Here is a 19,221-nt window from a genome sequence, read left to right as displayed (position 1 = left end):
TCTGTACCAATAACTATCACATCACGAGAGAGAGAGAGAGAGAGAATCTGTACCAATAACTGCCACATCATGAGAGAGAGAGAGAGAGAGAGAGAGAGAGAGAGAGAGAGAGAGAGAGAGAGAGAGAGATTAGAAATCATTTATAAGGGGAGATGAAGAAAATTAAAATTGTACTCGTAAGAAAGTGAAGCGAAAGCTGTGAGAGAGAGAGAGAGAGAGAGAGAGAGAGAGAGCTCTCAGGCGGCTCACTCCCGACACGCAACGCGAAAAGGCGAATAGAATATCGGTAATTAAAGTCATTATTTATGTTGATCTCTGACCTACGGGTCGGGTCAGACAATGAATTAATTTTACGACTTTTTTTATTCATATTTCTTTATGTTCTCGATCACGCGGTCTCTCTATCGATCACTCGGCTTATTTTACCTCGTCTCCCTCGAGGAGGTCGACTCGATGAGGTCGAGTGTGGCGGCGACTGAGGTCCTCTTTGGAATTTGGGATTCTCTAATGGACTCTGTGTTTCCAGATTTTTTGTGCGACTTTTTTTTTTGGTTACATTAATAGAGGTTTCTTTTCATGTGCGTATATGCGTACATTTAGAATATTTTTTAATTGATTTTATTTGAATTTAATAGAAATGTAATAGATGCATGCAGTATTCTGTTACAATTATATATATACATATACGTATGTATGTATGTATGCATATGTATGTGTGCGTATATATGTAAACATCTAAAGATAATAAAGGATGAATTTAGCCTTTGGAACCTCAGTGTAACCAAACTCTCAGTTCATAGACTAGATAGTTTACGCCCAACTCAGAAGGTAAACATTCATCTGTTGACGATCGGGATGCGTTCCCTAAACACTTTCTTCCCACAACAGGTTTTAATGAGAGAGAGAGAGAGAGAGAGAGAGAGAGAGAGAGAGAGAGAGAATATGAATTCATTTCAAGGTACTATCAATGAGAGAGAGAGAGAGAGAGAGAGAGAGAGAGAGAGAGAGAGAGAGAGAGAGAGAGAGAGAGAGAGAAGAGAGAGAGAGAGAATATGGATTCATTTCAAGGCACCATCAATGAGAGAGAGAGAGAGAGAGAGAATATGAACTCTTTGCAAGGTACTATCAAAAAGAGAGAGAGAGAGAGAGAGAGAGAGAGAGAGAGAGAGAGAGAGAGAGAGAGAATTCTCATCATCATTTGGCTTCAGAATAGTTAAGCTTTGAGACAGAGAGAGAGAAAGAGAGAATATGAATTCATTTTAAGGTAGTATCAATGAAAGAGAGAGAGAGAGAGAGAGAGAGAGAGAGAGAGAGAGAGAGAGAGAGAGAGAGAGAGAGAGAGTAGAAATACCTGTGGAATATCTTAGACTTACGAGGCATTAAAAATCAATAAGGTTAGCCAATTTTTATTGTTACATTTTTTCATTTTTCTTTATTGGTCATATTTATTTATCAATTTCTATTTTCGTGTACTTGCTTATCTTAATCACTTTTTCCAGATGCATTTTTTATATGTACAATAATAATAATAATAATAATAATAATAATAATAATAATAATAATAATAACAATAATAACAATAGCAAGCTTCATTACTATCTATCAATGCAAATATAATTATCAGTCACTTCTTCCAGATGTATAATAATAATAATAATAATAATAATAATAATAATAATAATAATAATAATAATAATAATCAGGTGGTTGCTCGTTGTTGCCGGAAGAAGAGATATACTGTAGATTTTCCATAGAGACTCGCTTCTGTTGCTAAGTTGCAGTCAATTTACTGAATGAAACAATTTAAAGGTTTTCTTTTTGTTTATTTAATTTATTGAGGCTTATACAGAAGGTTTTTTATGTCAAAGTTTATATATTATGGATTTAAAACTGTTTTGTAAATGAATAAATTTGCATAATCCTTATATTTAGCACTGAGCAAGTCAAAGAAAACGGGATTCTTCTGCAATAAGTTATAGAAAACGGGACTATTCTGAGGTTGCGTTCTGTTCATCACAATCTCACCCACAGCCAATAAACAGATTGTGTTTCTTTCAAAGTTTAAATATTTTGGATTTCAAACTGTTTTGTGAATAGATAAATTTGCATAACCCTTATATTTAGCACTGAGCAAGTCGAAGAAAACGGGATTCTTCTGCAGTAAGTAAAAGAAAACGGGATTATTCTGGGGTTGCGTTCTAGTCATCACAATCTCACCCACAGCCAACTGAACCCGCCTCCGAATCCTGTCTCTTACAGTACTAAGGATCAAATCCCGCTTCCTGCGCCGTCCAGGCGGAATCTGAACCGTGATCTGATTCCCGGCGTTGGCGTTGGCGGCGAAATTCAGGTTGTTGCTGTTGATGTTGTTGTCGTTGTTGTTGTTGTTGTTGTTATTGTTGTTGTTGATGTTGTTGGCCACGTTGGCCACGGCGGTGAAGACTCCCAGGCAGAGGGAGAGGAACACGAGTTGGGAGATGCTGACGGCTGCTGCGTCTACGGAGTCTGGGCAGTTGCCTGGTCCTGGGCCGGTGCTTCCGACGGGGAGGTACATTATGGCCTTGTTGTCTCGTCTCTTCCTCACCAGTGGCCTGAAATCTTTTCTTAGATGATTCTTCTTCTCGATTTTGTCCTGCTGGACGCTGGGGAGTTTGAAATCAGCCGTTTTTAACCACTTTTTATTGGTGTTCATTGCTTCTGGGGACTTCTCTGGCAGTGCAGAATCGCCATCTTCAGTATTAAATGTTTTATTTATTTTTTTCTGTGGGCCTACATCATCTTTCATCAAAATTCTTGTCATATTGTGTTGTTCACCATTGATCTCACTGTCTCCAAAGGCATATGGAGGAACACTGTCAGCATTATTGCTATCTGAACCCAAAGAATTTAGGATAAACCTCGTATTTTCCTGATCACTGAAAACAAACCAGTTCTTGTGTATATTGAAGTTATAATTCCCTCTCATTACCATTTCCTTTAATGTATTGTGTCTCTTCCGATGTTCTTCCAACGCCTGCACGAGAACATTCTGTACAACAGACTGGATAATGAAATTCTCGCTGAGTTTATCATTTTGTGATCCTTGCAATCTCCCCCTCATTGCTGCCAACCTTCCCGAGAGGATGCGGGCGAAATTGGCGTTGCTTTCCTCAGCTAATTTTCCCGAAGCAGAGTCCGTAAGGTTGGCACCTCTTGCTCCTGCTAACCTTCCCACTGCTGCCAACCCTCCCGACACGGACCCACCATTGAAAAACCGTTCGTCTCTTTCATTCTCGGCGCCATTGTGGTTTATATTCATTATCCCCTGCGGTATGGATTTCGGTAATGGAAGCTCATATAGGGGAGGCAGTCTACCGTTGAAAGGGACGGAGAACAATGCGTTGGCGTGTAATGAGATGGGGAGCACACTGGATGGCAGCACTGCCCACGTCACGTAGAGATGCCAGATTTTCCTTGTCAGTGCAATTCCGAGCATTTTGCTAGTTTAATGTTTTATAAATCGAGTTTTCTATGTTTTTTTCATAACATATCGGGGGCTTTATACCACTATATAACTTTCAGTCACTTCCAAATTGGCCTTTCTATAGATTCTTCAAATCAGTTTTAAGCTTATCAGAAGATTCCTTGAGCAATTTGTTCATTGCAAATAGAATATCTAATTATTATTCACTGAAACACAATTGTATTGTATCAATTATCAATAGAATTTTATGCATTTATGTAAATTTAATTTTAGCTGTCACTGGAAATGCTTCTCTATGTAATATATTTACCAATTCAGTTAATTTTTATTTCCATTTTTGAACTGAATTGAACATAGAATTTAGGTCAAAGGCCAAGCACTGGGACCTATGAGGTCACTCAGCGCTGAAACGGAAATTGAGAGTAAGAGGTTTGAGAGGTGTAACAGGAGGAAAACCTCAAAGCAGTTGCACTATGGATCAATTGTTAGGAGAGGGTTGAGGAAAGTGAGATGGAAGAAAGAGAATATGGAAGGAGGTACAGTAAAAGGAACGAAAAGGGTTGCAGCTAGGGGCCGAAGACACGCTGCAAAGAACCTTAAGTATTGCCTACAGTGCGCCGCATGAGGTGTACTGTCGGCAATACCCCCCTTAGGGGTTTTTTCCATTTTTGCAAATAAGAATTGAAAGAATTCTAGACAAATTTCATACGAGCTGTATAATTTAAAGATTTTTTTAACGAACGGTAAAATATATTATAAAATTCAGAGGAAATATCGATATTTTAAACAAAATATAGAACAATTGGCAAAATTATACAACGAATTAAATAGCAAACATTAATGATATATAACAAACGCTATAACAAGCTATAAAATTATAAAAAAAGACCTCTGTTCACAATAAAATATACATCACGTTTAGAAAAAATGTATAAAAATATATTTAAAAAACACTTCTACTCACAATAATATATAGCACAAACTATAAAAATCTACAACAAAAACACGTCTGTCCACGACAAATACTACAACTAATATTATAAAATAATAACCAGTCAAATTCCATAACAAAAAGTCTATTCACAACAGAAACATACGACAAATGTTATACGAAACTATAACATTCTGTAACAACAAAAAACAAACACGTCTGCTCGTCACAGTGAATATTGAATTACTGCCTGTCTCTATAGAAAACGAGGCGCAGCTATAGAAAACGGGGATTGCCGATGTACCGTTACCTACCGTAGTTGAGGCGATCCGCTATGCATTGAACGTTGCGACAAAGATTTATGACTGCTCTTGGTATGTTGTATAGAGAGAGAGAGAGAGAGAGAGAGAGAGAGAGAGAGGCGGCTGCGTTAAGTTGATGCGTTAGAATATCTAATGGAATTATTTGAAGTTTGAGGATTGACTTAGGCCTATCTCGCAGATGAAGAATACGAAGAAGGAAGATATTGCTGAACAAGCTCACTCCCTCTCTCTCTCTGTTATTTTCTAAAGAAGAGAGAGAGAGAGAGAGAGAGAGAGAGAGAGAGAGAGAGAGAGGGGGTTAAGGTGATGCGTTAGAATATCTATTGGAATTATTAGAAGTTTGAAGATTGACTCAGGCCTATCTCGCAGATGAAGAATACGAAGAAAGATATTGCTGAACAAATTGACTCTCTTATTTTCTAAAGAGAGAGAGAGAGAGAGAGAGAGAGAGAGAGAGTTACGTTAGGGTGATGGGTTAGAATTTCTACTGGAATTATTTGAAGTTTGAAGACTGGCATAGGCCTATCTCGCAGAGGAGAAGTAGAAGAAAGTTGTCACCGTACAGACTCTCTCTCCCTGTTATTTTCACTCATTTTCCGTTATTTCTTCAAGACTGGGCTAGAAAGAGACACTTGGTTGCCTGTGCTTCCGGACTTCGCTGTCGAGTTGAGTCTAATATATAATTAAAAGCCAAGTACAAGAGCCTATCTCACGCTAGTCTTCATTTTTCTGTAAAGTAACAACAGACTGTATCCTCATATCCAGACTTGGCTTAAAAATATCTTCATATCTATGCAAAGTAAAAGTGTGTCCCCATTTTTAGGGCGAAGTATTTCAGTGGAACAATGACAGTAATCATTCCTCCATAATGGAAGCCAGTGTGGTCTGCATGTAGGCTAATCTCAGTCAACATCCGATACGTTCAACCGTTACGCATCCACGCGGGTTGCATATCACTCATCGTTAATAACATAACGCTCTCATAACGTCTAGTTTCCTCTCGGGGAATTCGGCCTACGAGATTCTTCTATTCGTGGGCCAAGATTCCGGATATACAAATGCGCCTAATCTGCTTCGAGGGATTGGCTCCTGAGGATAGGTCTATTAATCATTTGGTTTAGAGCAGTCGCGCTTATTCTGGGATATAACGTTACTGTCTTCATTACTTTTTGTTTCAGGAAATGTGAGCAAAGGCGTCTGTATCACGAGAGAGAGAGAGAGAGAGAGAGAGAGAGAGAGAGAGAGAGAGAGAGAGAGAGAGAGAGAGAGAGAGTCTGTGTTCCGCAAGAAGTGCGATAAAACTTGCAGCACATATCCGCTGACCACCAGCACCAAGATGGCGCGCAGCCAGGAAGACCGTTACCTCTATGAACTCGCGGATGGAAGTAAAGTAACGGTTTTCTCCGACAGCTGCTGTCTACTGCTGTCTGCTGCTGCTGTTGGCTTCCCTCGCCGTGATATCGTCATGCGGACGAGAACACATTATTCATGACATTAACTATATAGGTCGGGGCTGCAGACGCGGTTTATCGAATTACTGGACGTGTGGAGGTTGGTGTTATAGGTCTAGCCTATATAGAGCTGATGGCGGGGTTCACGCACGGATTCCTGTTCCTCTGTTATTTGAGTTTACTGTTATAGGTATGGTTTTACCATCTATTTTAGTAATTTTTGTTTTTGCGTATGGTTATAAATAGTTTTTTGGCGTTTCTATATCTTTGCAGTTTGAAAGAGTTGGTGACATTAGGTCTAGTCTTCCTTAGTTTGAGAGAGGAAGGCTCATAAGTCTAAATTTTAACCTAATTCCATGCAACAATTAGAAGCACAAAAAGAAACTTTTATGTGCTGTCAGCGTGTAATTATTGGTTAATTAAATCAACAAACTGGCGTCACAAGAATAACGGTCGCCGTACTTGGTGCGCTGGAAGACATTATCCGTGACTATTGCGCGGGAACCGCATTATGAGGAGTTTCCAACCTAACAATTGTGTTATTCCACACGTTCGTGCACACACCTCCGCCACCGCAGCAGGAATTTGCTCCAGTCAAAAGAAATTCCTCACTTACCCACTTAACGAGTAAGGCATTTCGGACAGTTCTTGCGCAACCGGCGGAACTATTAAAATGAGGTCACCTCGAAATCGTAACATCTACTTAGAAACTCGGGAGTTGCGTCGCCGTGCGATCGTTTGACGTTACGAAGCTTCGTAACACTACTTTGGTTCTTCTTTGTTGGTGGATTTAAATAATCGCGAAGTGTTTTTATTCGCTCGTTACGGAAATGACCGTAGTTTTTGTGAAGTGTGTGTTAGTATTCGTCCTTTTTTCGTTTGGAACTGCGCTGTCGGGAGAGATGTTTATAGCGCCCGAAGCCGGAAGTGCTCTACATGAGTCTAGAGATGCCTGCGTCGCAAAAGTCATCAAGGAGGTTTCCGGTAAACACGCAGCTTCTGCCGGCGCCGAGGATAATATACCCGAAGGAACAATTCGAGAAATGATTAAGAACGAAGTTTATCAAGCGATTCTCCTGCAGACATTCCTCCATCACAGGGAAGCCCACCAGAAACTCGTAGACGCCTCGAAGTCCACCACAGTTGGCAGCGATTCCCTCCTTCGGCAGCACCTCCGTCACGTCACAGGACCTGACGCTGTTCATGAGGTCTTTAGGGACTTGACGGATAAGGAGGGGGCTCCCTTGACCTTGGATGTACGTCAAGGTCTTAGGTCTTATTCGCCTAACGCCACGGACAATCCGGTAGGAAGGTAAGTAAGGATAAGTAATTGACAGCCTTCAAAACCCAAGAGTAGGGGAAATTTCTGTCCGCATTCACCCGAATATCTCCGTATTATCTGTCTTTTCCCGTCTGTTACTTTACTTATCCGTCGTCTTTCGCTGTCAGTTTGCTCTCTGATTCTGCCTGTCGCTATCTGCTTGGCTCGTCTGTCTTAATGTCTGTTAACCTGTCTGTGTCTGTCCATGAATGTCATTGTCTAACTGTCTTTTCTGTCTGTATGCCTCACTGTCTATGTCTGTTCGTGAAAGCCTCCATTTGCCTGCCTTTCTTTGTATATATTTCCTTGAACACACTCTCTCTCTCTCTCTCTCTCTCTCTCTCTCTCTCTCTCTCTCTCTCTCTCTCTCTCTCTCTCTCTCTCTCTCTCATTTGTTATAATGGCAATTGACTTTCTTTGCTCTTGCATCAATATGTGGATTTGCGTTGTTGAAAGGACTCTATTTACAAGGCTATTTTGTGATATTATCAATATTATCATTAATATTATTACCATGAACATCTATTGGTAATAGGAAGATTACCAAAAAAGATTTATTTTAAGACTCAGCACTTATCACTTTCAAAATAATTTCTTGAGAATATACTTCAGAATATGCTTTATAAAAAGAGTGTTTTCTTAAGGTTCCAAACCCATTCTAGAGCGACATTGTTACAACTTATAGTTTTCTGGAGAAGAGGATGAACTGATGCAATCAGATTCTACAGTACATATTGAATTATACATTTCTATCTAATTCGGTCATAAACAAGCCATCATACCTGAAGTTAAATGAAGTTTACAAAGGCACTTGTAATGTATGACAACATAGCTGTCTAAAAGATTCTGTCGATTTGAGAGTAAATCTTATAAATCAATTAGAAATCAGATGGTAATACTAAATTTTAGCTTGATTGGTACCATGTTTCCCAAAAGTTCAATATTCTGATCTCTGAAAGCGCCCTTTCCTTTTAGGCCTACTCAAACAAAATGCAGATTTCAGTATCAAATTGGCAAGAAATCATAGCTATTTAAAGCATAGTTAATTGCTTTTAGGCCTACAGAAACAAACTATCAGATTTCAATATGAAATTGGCTTGAAATCAAAGCTATTTAAATTATTGTTAATTGCTTTGAGGCCTATAGAAACAAATGATCAGATTTCAGTATCAAATTGGCTATAAATCATAGCTATTTGAAGCACAGTTAATTCCTTTTAGGCCTACAGAAACAAACTATCAGATTTCAGTATCAAATTGGCTATAAATCATAGCTATTTAAATTATTGTTCATTCCTTTTAGGCCTATAGAAACAAATTATCCAATTTCAGTATCAAATTTGCTATAGATCACAGCTATATGAAGCTTAATAAATATCTTTATGCCCATTTCTCCCCCAGGATTCGACGAAGCGACAAGGGCATGATGTACATCCCCGTGGGAGGCACCAAGAAGGTCCAGTGCCCGACGGCGGCCGACGCCGCTGGAAGCTCCCTCATCCAGATGGCGTTCCTCTCGATCTGCCTGACCGTCTTCAGCATCGTGGTCAACATCAGCAACAACATCAACAACAACAACAATAACAACAACGTCAACACGGACAATAACATCGCCAACAACAACGCTCAGTTGTCCCTCAACGTCAACAACGCGGCTCAAGTGAACGTCATGTTGCCGCCTCCTATTCCGGGGAGGAGGAGACGAGAGACCTCTTCTTCCTCCTCCTTCTCTTCCTCCTCCTCCTCCTCCTCCTCCTCCTCCTCCTCCTCCTCCTCCTCCTCCTCCTCCTCCTCCTCCTCCTCCTCCATGAGGGACACCTGGAAGGTTGTGAGGATGAAAGAAGCCACTCTAAGCCTAGATGAGTTGCTTGAGAAACTGATCAGGGAAGAAGAGCAGAAAGGGTTTGCCAGTAGGCCTAGGAATCCTACAAGGAGAGCACATAGGAATGATGGAAATCCTTCAGGGAAGGAGCATGGACTGAATGGAAATCCTACTAGAAGGACATATAGTCTTATTAAGGATTATACAGATAGCCCACTACCCTCTATTAAGAACATTACAAGGAAGACTTCTAAGCCTTCTGGGAATTATACCAAAAGAGGAACTGATTCTCAAGATTCCACAGGAAGAGCAACTAGGCCTATAAAGATTGACAGAACTTGGACTTCTGCCTCAGAGAATCACGCACAAAAGACTAATGGTACCACTGAAACTCGCTCAGAAAGTAGGCCTAGCCCTACTCAGTTCAGAAGACGAGATTTCCAAAGTATAACCGAGCTTGGTAACAACAATTTAAAGGAGAATAGCAGCGTAATTACCAGTGAGAGAAACTTTCAAACTCTCTCACAATCATCATTCGGTTCGCCAGAAAGCAAAATTACTCGGCGGAAAGCAAAGAAGAAGATTGAGAAGAAGATGAAGAACGCCATTGATGGAAAGCCTCCACTTTCACCACGATTCTCAGCGAAAGACCAAAAGAACACATTGGGCCAAACTGAAAGTGATGCCAAAGCTTTCTTGAGGGGGGCCAAAACTCCCGAAATTTCGGCGAGAGTGATGGGCGAGATGAAGGCATGGCTGCTCCGTGGTGTGAATTCTTCCAACTCCTCTTGTTTGTGGTTCAAACTTTGTCAGTCGTTGCGAGAAGAAGAAGCGACGGGTTCTTGGGTAATGATGCTTGCAAGGTGAGTAGCTGCGGCCTTTCCAGTTTACTTACGGTTTGAGAAAGTGAGGTTCTGTTGCTTTTCAGGCTAAATAACGTGATGTTTTATTTATATGAGAGTCACATTAGGCCCTGAATAGTCCGTTATACACATAATTGTTAGTTTTAAAAACCTAGTAGCTTTCTGTAAAAGAAAACTATTGTGCCGGCTTTGTCTGTCTATCCGCACATTATTCTGTCCGCACTTTTTACTGTCCGCTCCCAGATCTTAACACCTTCGAAGGCTAGAAGGTTGCAAATTGGTAAGTTGATCATTCACCCTCCAATCACCAAAAATACCAAACTGCAGCCCCTTAGCCTCAGTAGTTTTTTATTTTATTTAAGATTAAAGTTAGCCAGAATCGTGCTTCTGGTAACGATATAGGATAGGCCACCACAGGGCCATGGTTAAAGTTTCATGGGCCGCGGCTCATACAGCATTATACCGAGACCACCGAAAGATAAATCCATTTTCGGTGGTCTTGATTATACACTACAGAAAACTCGATTGCGCCGAAGAAACTTCGGCGAATATTTTACTTGTTTACTGATAATGGGGATTAATATTTTTAATAATAGGTAACTAAATTGGGGAAGACGAGTGAAAACCTGGGAAATTAAATTGTAGAAACATAAAATCTCTCACGAAATTAATAACTGTTACTGACAGTTTTTAATAAAAATAATTTCATAGACTTATCAGAACTGTTATTGAAAAGCTTGGAGATGATTATCATTCTGTTTTGTGAAATATCTATATTTCTATTCTCGAGGTGACAGTAAATTTTTATATAGCATAAAGACAATAGTTATATTCCTTCTTAGAACATTTGTATGTTAGTGGAAATATAGAATTCTGTCAGTAGGACTTACTGAAGCAATTCTGTTATTTTCTATTTAATCTGTTTTTATTTCTAAATCTACTAATAGTTTTCTTCATTATTTTTCATGAAATATCTCTATTTTCGAAGTAGACAATACATTTTTATATATCATAAAAATAATACTTGTATTCCTTCTTAAAATATTTGTAAGGTTAATGGCGAATAGAATTAATAGAATTCTATTAGAAGAACTTAACGATAGAATTCTACGATTTCTCTTTCAATCTGTCTCTTACTTCCAGATTTATCAATAATTTTCTTCACCATTTTCATCAACAGCTTCGTCGCCCATCGGAGAGAGTCGGAGAGATTGGGCAAGAAAGGTGTTGACATCGAAGACTTCGCAAAAATGGCGCTGACGAAGCAGCAGTGTGGTCTGCTCTTTCCTATCTGTTCACCTTCTTCTTCCACAGTTTAGTCCCCGTAGAGGGGTATTGCCGTCAGTGAACCTCATGCGGAGTACTGTAGGCGCTACTCGAGGTTCTTTGCGGCGTTCCTTCGGGCCCTAGCTGCAACCCCGTTCATTCATTTTACTGTACCTCATTCATATTCTTTCCGCCATCTTGCTATTCACCTTCTCCTAGCAATTGATTCATAGTGCAACTGCTTTGAGGTTTTCCTCCTGTTACACCTTTCAAACCTACCTACTCTCAATTTCCTTTCCAGCGCTGAATGACCTCATAGGTCCCAGTGCTTGGCCTTTGACCTAAACTCTGTATTCCATTCCATTCCACAGTTTGATTGCTATTTCGAGGTAAAGCCAATTTTTTTCCAACGGTGGACAAGTGGATCAGCGTTGCTATAAGTCAATATGGAAGATGCTTTACCATAGAAAAGGATGATTCAGATCTTTCACCAATAACTTTCATTTCTCCTCTCTTACACACAGCCAGTAACCTGTAACCTTACAAATGACAAAGCGGGCATTATTCCATTATTCATTCACGTGTCAGAATCATAACAGGCATGTGGGGGTATTTAGAGTCGTTAATTTTTACGTTTATTGTGAAGTTTACAATAAGCTGACTCAGCTTCAATGAATCTAATTGCTAGTGACTAATGGCAACTTGGGCAGATAATTTGCGAGTTGCCAAGTGTTGCCTAGTGTTAGAACTGTGGTCATTTCAGCGTGTAAACCAGGTACTTATTACCCTACCAAAAGTAAGTTTAAATTTGGTCTAGTTATCACTGAAATCTATATCTCACAATTCCTTGTACAATGATTGACAATAAAGGACAGAGAAGTGGTCACAGATGTTTAATTTTACCATAACACTGTTTGGGTTACATTTCAAGCTACAGAAATGGCTTATTTCAGAAGGCCATATGACCAATTTTTTCTACCTTTTAGTGTGGTCAAGACAGTTGTTCATAGCTAGATAATCTCGGCCAATTTATATATGATTTTATGCACTGAATACTGATAAACCTTAGCTGACATACAGTGAGTTTAAAACATTTACCTTAGTTTATATTTCTGAGGCAACTTGTAAATTGCAAAAAGCGTAAATTATTTCAGAATATAATATATCTTTGTTCTCTTTTGGAATGATAAACACATTCCTTGCATCCAAATAACTCTGGGTGAGGCTCAGATAATTAGTCCCAACATCTTATAAATAACGGGTCTTTGCAGCAAAATAATCTGGGGGGCCAATTTAACAGATAATTATTTCATCATCTCAGAACTGTTAAGTCTAATTATATCTGGGATAATCACCTGAAAATTATGCCTGTTGCAGTCATAAGCACCGGTGTCTAAATGATCAAGGATTGACTTATGTCATCATTAATGGTAATATGTGGTTAGTGACATTTTCCTCACTATTATATACAAAATTCTGCAGATACTATTTCTATATATATGAAAGAATACATTATATTCATAATGATCACATTTACGCATACAGTAAGTATTAGCCTGTCCCGTTAGATTAGTATGGAAAATGGCTCCCAATTGCATAATCTTCATTCACACCACCCTAATTTCCCGTCATTTAGGATAATGTGACAGGTAACGACAACCTGCTCTAATTACATAAACTAACACACTGCGTGATTATCGTCATTAACCTGATGGCAGCCTGAAATAGCTTAAATAGGAGATGGAGGGCGTCTTGATTCATTTTTTGTGATTATGTTGGATTTCGGGTCTTATAGTGACTATCTGTCCCTGAGACGAGACTGCCAGAGATTTTGTCGTGTGTGTCGGCAATGCTTTGTATCTATGAGAGAATAGAATTTAGGCCAAAGGCCAAGCACTGGGACCTATGAGGTCATTCAGCGCTGAAAGGGAAATTGACAGTAAGAAGGTTTGAAAGGTGTAACAGGAGGAAAACCTCTCAGTCGCACTATGAAACAATTGCTAGGAGAGGGTTGAGGAAAGCAAGATGGAAGAAAGAGAATATGAACGGAGGTACAGTAAAAGGAACGAAAGGGGTTGCAGCGAGAGGCCTAAGGGACACTGCAAAGACCCTTAAGTAATGCCTACAGTGCACCACGTGAGGTGCATTGACGGCACTAAACCCCCTACAGGTTGTTATCTATAAGGCGGAGGCGTTAGTCAAACTCTCGCAATGGTTTGTGCCCACAAGTGCATAAGGCCCCTCGGAAAGGCTCCTGTGATATGAAACCCTTCCCAGAAACTTATTCCAAAGGTCATCATAATACCCCAGGGTCACGGAGAACTTCAACAGCCCCGTAACTGGTGGAGTTACGTCCGCTTGACACGCCACGAGACAGCAGGGACTCCACAAGAGCCCTTTGTTTGTCGAACAAGCAAAAAGAAAGACGTAAATCAACTCTCCTTTGTTTCTCCCTCTGCCTTCCTCAGTTATTCCCGAGTTCGATGAGGGACGGGAGGGGAGAAGGAGTGGAGGGCGACCATTACGCCCTCGAGGGTCATTTTGGAGGAAATGAATGACCTCGGGCGCATTGTTTACCTTGAGTTTGATGTTTACACGAACGTGTTAAGAGTGCATAAAACCTGGGGGCGTTCTGGCGAGAGTCTTATCATATATATAATTTATATTCATGGACTTTCTGTGGCACTTATCTCGTAAGTTATTCTACTCACCGAAAACTTATATTTGAATTTTCAAAACCATCCGTCGTGAATGAAAATAAATTGATGCGTAAAATAGAAAATAACAAAACTGTTTTAAAAATGAAATAGTTGTAAAAGAAATAATACAAATAAAAATATAAAATAATAGCAGAAAATATCAAAATACAAAAAACAATAAAATAAAGATTAATAACATAAAAACAATAACAAATAAAAATGATAAAAATGACGAAATAATTGTCAATGAAGAGAATTCAATACCTTACCTGTTTCCACTTTATGAGAGCTCAGACGAACAAGTAACAGCAAAGAATATAATTCACTCTTATGTTATGATAGTGTTTACCTCAACACAGGTTATAAACGGCTTCTACCAAACAAAGGCTGACATCTCATTGATTTAGGGAGTCAGAAGGTCAGTCTGGAATCATTGTCCTTGACCCTGATTATTCAAGAATTTTCTGCTTTTCTAGGGACAGAAAATATAGGAATATGAACAAACTAGGATACCAGTTTCAAAAGCTTATATTCTAATTTTATTTACATTATATTAAGAATACACAATCTTGCAATATCTATTTTATGTATTGTGTTAGCTATTCATTCTCTCTCTGTTGCCTAAAAACAACTGACAATATTTGCTGACACATCAGACGATGCTGTTTTCAGTAACTGGAGATCCTATGCATTAAAGTTCCTGACTAATTTTTTCCACTATTTTTCACTAAACATAAAAGGAATGTGTTCTCTTAATTTTTTTAAGTAAACTCGAAACACTCGTTCAGCTTCGGAAAGTTCAGTGTGAAACAAATGCACATCAACTGGTTTATCATCCTCACCAGTACACAAGTTTATCATATGGGACATCTCAGCATCATCAAATAGCAAAGAAACATTTTTGTCATTCGTGTATGTTTTGTAGTTAGATTGGTCCTTGTGGCTGACATCACTAGGCATATCAGTGTTCATTATCTGAGATAATTTCTCAGCAGTGGAAGTTAAGTTAGACGTACTGAGTGGATCCTGGTGTCTGAATAGCTCCTTGGCCTGTCGCATGACTACAGAATGCCTCTTTGCTGAAGAAATGCTATCTGCAGCTCTGCTATCTGCCACAGAGTCATCACCAATTTTCTGAGCAGCTCGGTCACTCAGTATCCCTCCAGTATCCGGTTCCTGCTGACCAGTATCCGTCCTCCACAGCGCAGACGGCACCACAGCCTCGTAGACACCCATGGCCATCCTCCCGATGGAATTCATGACGGCCCTGGCTATCCGAAGGGCCCTCCCTCCCAAGGGCACGACGTTGATCTGGTTCGCGTTGTTGACGTTCGCCCCAAGGTTCGTGTTGTCGTTATTGACGTTGTTGTCGTTATTGTTGTTGTTATTGTTGTTGTTGCTGTTGATGTTGTTGACGACGTTGCCCACGGCGTCTGCGACGGAGAGGATCGTGCTGAGGAAGACCAGCGGAAGGGCTTCCATGAGCTTGGAGCCCTTCGGAGGGGCGCAGGGATCGGGCTGGGGGTGGTTGACCGGCAGGTACATGACGCCTTTGCTCCTCCGTCTCGCCCTTGAGTGGGTCTCGGGGCCTTCGGCGACTTCTTCGGGAGTTTTGGCAGGTTGTTGAGGGGTCTTACTCTTCCTGCGAGATTTCCTCCTTGTCTTCGTATCCTCGGATGAGGACGCGCGAAACTTCCTCAGAAGTTGCTTAAACATCCCTGATAAGACATTGTTGTCATCATCGAGCACCTTATCAGGACTTTTCCCTCTTCTCGTACCTGTACCGTACTTGTCGACATGTTCCTGTGGGACTTCTCCTGTCATCAAAGTATAAATGGCAGCCTCGGGATGCGTCTTTATTTTCCCAAGGAGGTTGTACATCTTCTCCTTTAACTTTCTAGAGTCAACCCCAGGTTTTTCCACCCTTGTAACTACTTCCTCTTCACTGAATATTTCTCTGTTCTTAAGATGAGATGGCACAAAATTACTTTGTTTATCATCTCTGGAGTGTTTTGCTGCATTTAGACGCTCACTTTTCAACCAATTAGGCGATGAATTCCTTGACTTAATATGGTGAGTTTCTGTCCGATCTCTGGGTCGAAATCTTGTCAGGTTTCCCACAGCCAACAGTGGGAAGAAGATGCATACGAACGTACAGAGTTTCATCTTCATTCTTCCCTTTTATTTTGGTGCCTTTCAAAGAAAAACAAATAGTGGTTAGAAAGGCCACGGTGGTAGACAGGAAATAATTCCCACATATCATTGAGCCTCGCAGTTAATTTCTTTTCATCGGGGAATACTTAATGAGTTTAGTGTCTACCTTCCTTAATTCATTTTGCATGATTTGTTACGAAGCTCACTTAATAACTCTATTTTCGTAGTTTAGGATTTGATTTTTTAACACAGACAGATTAGGTAAATGAGAGAGAGAGAGAGAGAGAGAGAGAGAGAGAGAGAGAGAGAGAGAGAGAGAGAGAGAGAGAGAGAGAGAGAGAGAGCTTTCTGCTGAAGAGACTTCACCCATGAAACCAATGAAATGAATAAACAAAACCCAACTCACGTCACCCAGAAACTCACCCCACCTCGTAAACTTCCAGTGGAAATGACCCCCAGTCCTCTATGACTGGCAGACCGCAGTCACCTGGAGACAGGTGAATCCAGGGGTCACGGTTCCAGATGGTACCAGGGAGGGTCTGTGGCCCGACACGGCATCACGCCATCTGCAAATAATAAAGGAGAAGAATAAATGACGAATGGCCAGTGAATTTGATGCGGCTAGGAATGGCATTGTGGTAAAAAAGGAGTATTTAGTAAGGTAAGGGTTCAGTAACGTTAAATCTGCTGATAATGTCTTTATTTTAAGGCAGCTTCAGGTATATTTATCATAAACATACTTATATGTATATGTATATATATATATATATATATATATATATATATATATATATATATATATATATATATATATATATATATATATATATATATATAATCTCCACCATAATTATGGGATATCTTAAAACTCTTGTTAAAAAAACAAACATCAAAATCCACTGTGAATAATTATTAATCATAAATCAATAAAAATGTTTGCGGATGAATGGAGTTCGGGGCAAAGTGTCACAATTATTTAGCTATAAGTGTCTACTGCAATCTCATTAATTATAGGAAGAAGTACATTACAAAATAACGGAAAAGACTGAAAATGATTTACCAGAAGCAGTAAATATAATCAGAAACAAAATAGTTAAAATGGCAAAGATATAAAAAAATGAAATGTAAGCTTACGAGAAGCGTGTGTAAATTTTCATTTTAATAGTCGATGATAAAACAGTCATTAAATAAAAAAATATCATGGAAATAGGCCTAGGAAATATATAGTCTTATCAGATCTCGTGTCTGTAATTTGTACTCTGAAACCGTACTTTGAAAGCTAAAAATACCATATTAATAAATCCAATAACTGATAAAATATCACGTAGGAGACTAGAAAAAGTGTTGAACACTTCGAAGCATTACGGTACCTTCCCATCTGGACCAAACATTCGACGATTTTCGAGTCGATTGTCGACTGAGGGTCGAGGGAGTCGCATAGGTGACGCGCCGGAGAGCACACGGCTACTAGAGTTGCTTCGACCGTGTCGTTACTCTTATGAGCTTTCTGGTTGACGAATGTATTTGTGTTTCTGTCACCGTCAAACGTTTTTGTTCGCCAGAAGTCACTGACAAAGATGTTTGTTTGGTTATTAAAGCCTTTTCGTCCTGTTTGGTTACCAAAATCTTGCCACTTCGGTCTAGTAATACTAGATTTGTATATTGACTTTTGTGGAAGAAGATTAACTGCTTTCAAAATGCTATCCATTTCCAAGTTATTCTTCTTCTCTTCGTTTTTATTTTCTGTGAGTTTTCTGTTCATATCTGTATGATCCACGTGTCCTGTATTGATTCCTATATTTGCGTAAGATAGGATATCCTGAGCCGCCCTTAAAGTGTTGAGAGCTGCTCTTGCGTAAGCTTTTCTGGACCGGCAATTAGGCCTAGTCACAGCCTTGTTCAAAACACCAGATTTCTGTTTTACAAATATGGTACCTGTCGTCTTAGGTCTAGCTACAGGTTCTTTTGAGCCGACTGATTTTCTGGAAGTTTTTGGTACAGGCTTAGCTGCAGGTTTGCTTAAACCAGTAGATCTTCTGGAACTTTTTGGCATAAGCCTTGTTACTGGTTTACTTAAACCAACAGATCTCCTGGTACTTTCTGGCATAGGCCTAGCTTCAGGTTTGCTTAAACCAACAGATCTTCCGGAACTTTCTGTTAAACCAACCGATTTCGTGGACGTTTCTGACAAAGGCCTAACTAAAGCTTTACTCAAAGCTCCATTCTTCTTAACAGACCTCGAACTCCTGCTTTTAGTCTGATCCCTGGCCTTCTGGAGCTCCAGAAGCTTCTCGCTGATCTTCTTGAGTCTGAGAATCTGCTGACGCTTCCGCTTGAACTCGAGGCTCCTTCCGGGAGGGATTGGCGGAGGTATGATGATGTTCACCTGGTTCGCGTTGTTGTTGTTGCTCGCCACGTTCGCGTTGTTGCTGTCGATGTTGCTGTTGCTGTTGATGTTGTCGTTGCGGTTGTTGTTGTTGATGTTGTTGGCGATGTTGGCCACGGCGTTGAAGACCGTTACGACCATCGAGGCGAATGCCATCTGGGTGAGGGAGGAGGCTACGGTGTCCGCGTAAGAGGGGCACGAAGAAGAAGAGGCGCCGCCCCCTCCTCTTACGGGTAAATACATCACTCCCTTTTCGCGCCTTCGGACGCGCGATTTGGCGGTTGATTCTCCTTCCGACGAAGCGTTCCGTTTAACTCTTGATGTTTTTCTCGTATCAGAAACCTCCATTCCGTCCTTTCGTTCTAAAAGATCGCGAAATAACGCCAGATATTCTGAGAATCTCGCGGGAATCAAAGAAGGTGACCCATCTCGCTTATTCTCGAGTTCGTAATTCGACAGTTCGCTAAACCAAGACGAATACGACTTTGGATTCGCTTTGCTTTCCGTAGAGTGAGCCTTTATGAATTCGTCGAACACTTTAGC

At 40.2% G+C, this 19,221-nt stretch overlaps 3 protein-coding genes across 3 annotated transcripts; 1 reads left to right on the top strand and 2 right to left on the bottom strand.

The window, feature by feature from the left end:
• Positions 1-1,659: 1,659 nt before the first annotated feature.
• Positions 1,660-4,009, bottom strand: LOC136830082 (AP2/ERF domain-containing protein PFD0985w-like). The gene has a single exon (XM_067089274.1). The coding sequence runs from the start codon at positions 3,473-3,475 to the stop codon at positions 2,078-2,080; it is 1,398 nt and encodes a 465-aa protein (XP_066945375.1). The 5' UTR covers positions 3,476-4,009; the 3' UTR covers positions 1,660-2,077.
• Positions 4,010-5,973: 1,964 nt separating this feature from the next.
• Positions 5,974-12,478, top strand: LOC136830081 (uncharacterized protein DDB_G0281497-like). Its single transcript, XM_067089273.1, has 3 exons — positions 5,974-7,480; positions 8,890-10,173; positions 11,354-12,478. Exons 1-3 carry the CDS (start codon positions 6,999-7,001, stop codon positions 11,490-11,492), a joined length of 1,905 nt encoding a protein of 634 aa, XP_066945374.1. The 5' UTR covers positions 5,974-6,998; the 3' UTR covers positions 11,493-12,478.
• Positions 12,479-14,650: 2,172 nt separating this feature from the next.
• LOC136830331 (probable serine/threonine-protein kinase tsuA) lies at positions 14,651-18,987 on the bottom strand. The gene is made up of 3 exons (XM_067089771.1): positions 17,663-18,987; positions 16,716-16,858; positions 14,651-16,316 (listed from the first exon to the last, which is right to left on the bottom strand). The coding sequence occupies exons 1-2, from the start codon at positions 18,919-18,921 to the stop codon at positions 16,756-16,758; spliced, it is 1,362 nt and encodes a 453-aa protein (XP_066945872.1). The 5' UTR covers positions 18,922-18,987; the 3' UTR covers positions 14,651-16,316; positions 16,716-16,755.
• Between the last annotated feature and the right edge of the window lie 234 nt (positions 18,988-19,221).

Source organism: Macrobrachium rosenbergii, chromosome 46 (assembly GCF_040412425.1).
Source record: "Macrobrachium rosenbergii isolate ZJJX-2024 chromosome 46, ASM4041242v1, whole genome shotgun sequence".
NCBI classification, from domain to species: Eukaryota; Metazoa; Arthropoda; class Malacostraca; order Decapoda; family Palaemonidae; genus Macrobrachium; species Macrobrachium rosenbergii.
This window is presented reverse-complemented; position numbering and strand designations above follow the sequence as displayed.